The 4707-nt window shown below is 47.6% G+C and overlaps 1 protein-coding gene across 2 annotated transcripts in view; it reads right to left on the bottom strand.

Moving 5' to 3' along the window:
• MPST (mercaptopyruvate sulfurtransferase) overlaps positions 1-1201 on the bottom strand; it is a 4079-nt gene extending 2878 nt beyond the window's left edge. The window contains exons 1-2 of one of the 2 annotated variants that reach the window (XM_017737882.1): positions 1121-1201; positions 642-715 (exon numbers count right to left, since the gene is read on the bottom strand). In XM_017737882.1, the coding sequence (XP_017593371.1) occupies positions 642-682 (41 nt within the window). In that variant the 5' untranslated portion in view covers positions 683-715; positions 1121-1201. Of the gene's footprint in view, positions 1-641; positions 737-1120 lie in introns of those variants that run through there. The other variant, XM_017737883.1, reaches the window with a different exon arrangement.
• Between the last annotated feature and the right edge of the window lie 3506 nt (positions 1202-4707).

The raw sequence follows: 4707 nt of genomic DNA, 5'->3' as shown, positions 1-4707 counted from the left end.
GGCCTGCGGGTGCTGGACGCCTCCTGGTACCCCCCCAAGGAGCGAAACGCCCGGCAGGAGTTCAAGGAGAGGCACATCCCCGGCGCGTCGTTCTTCGACATCGAGGAGTGCCGGGACAAGTCCTCCCCGTACGACTTCATGCTGCCCAGCGAGTCCCACTTCGCTGACTACGTGGGGGGGCTGGGGGTCAGCAATGACACCCACGTGGTGGTGTACGACGGGGACGAGGTGGGCACCTTCTACGCCCCCCGCGCCTGGTGGATGTTCCGGGCCTTTGGGCACAAGGAGGTCTCTGTGCTGAACGGTGGCTTCAAGAACTGGTTGAAGGAGGGGCACCCCGTCACGGCGGAGGTCACCCAGCCCACCCCGGCTGTCTTTAAGGCCAGGCTGAACAAGGCCCTGGTGAAGACTTTTGAGGAGATGGTACAGAACGTGTCGTCCCTAAAGTTCCAGGTGGTGGATTCCCGCCCCGAGGGTCGGTTTCGGGGGACAGAGCTGGACCAAGGTAATGGAGGTGGGACTGGCACCTGCCCCAGAATGGGATGAATGTCAATACTACACACTGGGAGTAACAGCTCCTAGCAGCCGTCAGACAGGTTTTCCTAATGCACAGGCGTGCCTCGGCCTGACTCATTGATTACCTTAAGGGATCCGCAGTTGCACGTTCAGATCCCAGTGCCATCACTGAATGCTTTTGTTGCAGTTAGCTCTAAAGCTGCAGGAGGAAATAGCAGAAAAGGGCTGCAGTCATTTGGTTCCTGGATCTCCCATCCCGCACCCTGCAGAAGTTTATCAAAATGCAAACATGAGAGATGAGAGCTCCCAGGGGTTTGTTCAGGGTCCTATCAAAAACCACCAGACGCACACAAACTATCAGTATTCATGTAGGCACCTCTCACCATAATGAGGGCACCAGCAAAAGCCGAGGTTTTAGGTAATACAGTAACCCCAGGGACATTCTCCTTATCGCTCTGATTCCCAGCAAATAGAGAATTTGCTTGAGCTGATCTTTGTTCTTTTACTTATGTAAGAAAAGCCTGAAGCCTTTGGCAAATGTATCGGGTGTTAGCTCTCTCTTTTGGATGCCCCAAGTTACAGGAACAAAAACTGATTTTGTTACCTCCGTTAAGCACTGGACACACAAGCAGCAGGGGTGGGAGAAGTCCTATGCAGTGGGGACAGCAGGTACAGCAGTGTGCCTGGAATGAAATGGAAGTTGGTTAAAGGAGGCCCTTGCTGTCTAATTTAAGCCTTGGTATATCCCAGAATAACCTCCCCTCTGAAAGGGTGTAAAGGAAACTTTCCTGACTGACCATTTAGGAAGCACTCTGGCGATCACAATTCCACCACCAGAAACTTTTAACTGCTGGGACCAGAGCCCTTCTCAGCAGGCAGCTCCACTGAACTGGTGGGTGTCCCTCTTGGCTCCCTACGCACCCTGCACGCACACACACACAGAGCAGGTTTTCCGTCTTGAGCCTGGACTTCCCTTAGCAGAGCCTCAAAAGTCTGGTTCCTTAAAGCAATTTATTAACAGCACAGTAACACAGTAACAGCTTGAGCTGGTGTCTCTGAGGAGGGACCTGAACAAAGGAAACACTGAACTTTTATACCCTCCCAGTCTGTGTGTGACGAAGTCCTGGCTCTTCCAGCTGCGTCCTGGCTCCTGCTGTGTCTCAGTGTCCGGTCACCTGGCTGTGCCACAGGTCCTGTGCCCTCTGTTGTGCAAAAGGTCGGCGCCAGTTCCTGGCCTCTTGCCTGGGGCTCTCACCACCCAGAGCTCAACCTGCGGCTGACACTGCAGCTGCACACCGAGCTACCTGCACTGAATGTGTTCCTTGACGAGGGAATCGCAGAAATGGTTGGAAAAGAAGGAGTTCCTAGAAGAAAGCACAGGACAGCTCAGCAGCAGCTGTTAGGTCTGAGCAGAGCCCACACTGCCGGAACGTGCGGCGGGCTGTGGCTCCCAGGCAGTGCTGCCCCAATGCCCCGCAGGTTGTTGCCATTCTGTCCTGGCTGTTCACATATGTGTCTGCTGCTGTACAGCTAGTTAGTGTGACACCATGTCCTGAAGTACATTCCTGCATCCAAACTTCAGAAGCATTTGGCTGTAAATGACTCTGTACACGTGGGTGGCCCAGGTGTCTACAGTAAGCCCCCGCAACACATTTGAGCTGTGTAAAGACAATGTGGAAGGTGAGAAAGGTAATGGGAGTGATGGAGAAGACTGTGGAAGGGAAAGGGAAAGCTAGACTTATTGCTCATTCTGTTTCTTCTACCACGGCCCATCGAAGGTTGAATTTTAACCTCAAGATGTAACTAAAATGCTCCATGCTGGGAGCTGGTGGATTTTGCATTCTTTCCCAAGGTGAGGGTTGTCATCAGGTGACAAATACTGCAGCCCCAACAGCATCTTCGAAACAGATTTTTCCTTTGAAATGAGTCAGCATGGAACAGCTTATTTGTGGTGGTCCAGTTTTGCTTCCCACAGCAGATCCAGCAGGATAAGCACTCCAGCTGCAGCTGCTCATTCCACAGGAGCTTGACAGCTTTCTGAACCAAGCTACCTAGTAGCAGCACATCAGCCAGCAGTGGGTAAAAGACAGTGCTTACACCTAAAAGAACAATTTGAAATCAATGCTGATTAATTGCAGGGGTCATCCAATCAGGGAGGATGCAATTTAGAGAAGACTAATGGTCTTCAGGTTAAGGAACTTGCTGCCTTCTCAGGTGATTTCAGTTTAATTATTGCTTCAGTTCTTGACTTCCTAATTAAGTCAATTAATCTCTCCTGTTCTGTGAACTCCATCTCTAGAAGCGGCTAATTGCAGCTGACTCTTTCGCCTCTTTAGTTTTTCAGTTCTTTGTGGTAAGAATTAATTGTCCCTGGTTTATTTTTATCCTTGCTGGGATTTAGACCTCTGCACTGGTTAAGATAAGCCATAATACAGGACTATTTTTTATTTGCTGGAAGAGGTTCACCAAAGTTGCCAGAGTGGAAAAAACCAGGCATTTCTATGAGCCAGGTCTCGTAGGTTTTAAATGCAGGTATTGCTTTGGGTGAAAATCTTGGATGTTCATGCAGAGTGTGCAGCATAAGCCTGACAGATGTGCAGCCCTGACCTATGCACCGAGTACTTTGAGGGGCCCCTGCACAGTGCTGTGTTTCTGCAGGAACTAGCAGTCCAGGGCTGATGATAAAAATAATTACATGATGGTTGCCAGTACTGACCCTCTGAGTGCTGGGCACTGAAAACTGATGAACAAGAATTGTAGCTAACCAAGTGCATACAGAAAAGTTGTGAATTTCTGAATTCAGAGGAGAAAGTTGCCAGGCAAGAACTCCATCATCTAAAAAAGAGAGCAAACCCAAAATCATTTCTTGAACTTACAGGTATTTTTCTTCTCATTCTCAGCCCTGAAGTAGTCCTTGTCTTCCTCTGGCATACAGAACTCCATATTTTTGCCCATTTTCCCAGCTCTCCATCCTACCTGCCCCAAACATAAACCTTTTGCTCATCTTGAATATTCAGTGGGAATAAGAATGAAATGTTTTTCCTCTCTCTCTTCTTCGAGAGGATTCTGCAACTGGGTCTGGACTGGCTTTGCTTTGACCGTGTAGTAATACTCGGGGCACAGCAATGGAGAGTGAGAAACTTCAGCGAAGTCTGTTTCAACCCACAGGAACCTACGAGGACTTTCAGGGACCTGGCTAGGACCAAGCCTAAAGTGTTCCTTACAATGTGTTCACTGTAGGTTGGACAAGATCAGTAATTGTCCCTTCTAAGACATACCATTTGAATGGAAGAGAGAGATAAACAAGGAGGCAACAGAGGAGGCATTTGGAAAAGAGCTATCTGCAGCCAGCACACTCCAAAGCCATAGGGAGTTAAATATGGGCAGAGCAAATCTTTTATCTTTTTGACATTAAGGAATTTCATCTGGAGCTTTCGTCACAAAGGGAAGGCTGCAGAGGAGGGGCTGTGGTCTTAGACAAATAGCCAACAATAAAAACAATATGTAAGCAGAGAATCTAACAGATGTGGAAAAGGGGATTAAGTAGTGAAGAAGATAACATATTACAGGTTATAAATTGTGAGGAAGAATTGCCAGACACCAAGCTGAGTGAGACTTGGCAAAAGGAGTTAAAACAAATAACAAAAACTTCTGGAACAGAGTGAACAAAAGAGAACAAAGAGAGAAAGAATAAATAAGGTTGCTGTGCGGTTAGCAGGGGTTCCAGGTGGAAGATTATTTGTGTGTGGTCTCAGAATTATACTGATCCTTGAATCTGTGCTGCCATGTTTTCTTCTCTCCTAAGAACGAGTCTGCAGAGCAGGGAGAGAGCTAACCAAAAGATATCCCCATTCTCAAATCAGTGAGGCAAATGATCTCTACCCCAAATATGTGTCAAAAATCAGTCATGTGACATTTTAACTTCATGAGGCAAGAGTTTGATAAATTTAATCAAAGCAGGGTTCTGTGGGACAGAAACACTTGCAACGTTCATATTTAAAATAGGCAGTACAACCTCGGCAATTGCTGGTCTTCTAACATGAATAGACTGGGAGGCTTTCAAAAAACCCTTCAAGAAAAATTATTTTAAATGAAGACAAAATTGAGTAAAATATGTTGGTAGACTTGCACTGCAGCCAAGGGCTTTATTTCCTTGCCAACAGAATTGGTTGGCCAGATAAGAAAAACGGG

The sequence above is a fragment of the Corvus brachyrhynchos genome, unplaced genomic scaffold (assembly GCF_000691975.1).
Source record: "Corvus brachyrhynchos isolate BGI_N302 unplaced genomic scaffold, ASM69197v1 scaffold56, whole genome shotgun sequence".
NCBI classification, from domain to species: domain Eukaryota; kingdom Metazoa; phylum Chordata; class Aves; order Passeriformes; family Corvidae; genus Corvus; species Corvus brachyrhynchos.
Note: the sequence above shows the minus strand (reverse complement) of the source record. Positions and strands in the feature narration are given on the sequence as shown.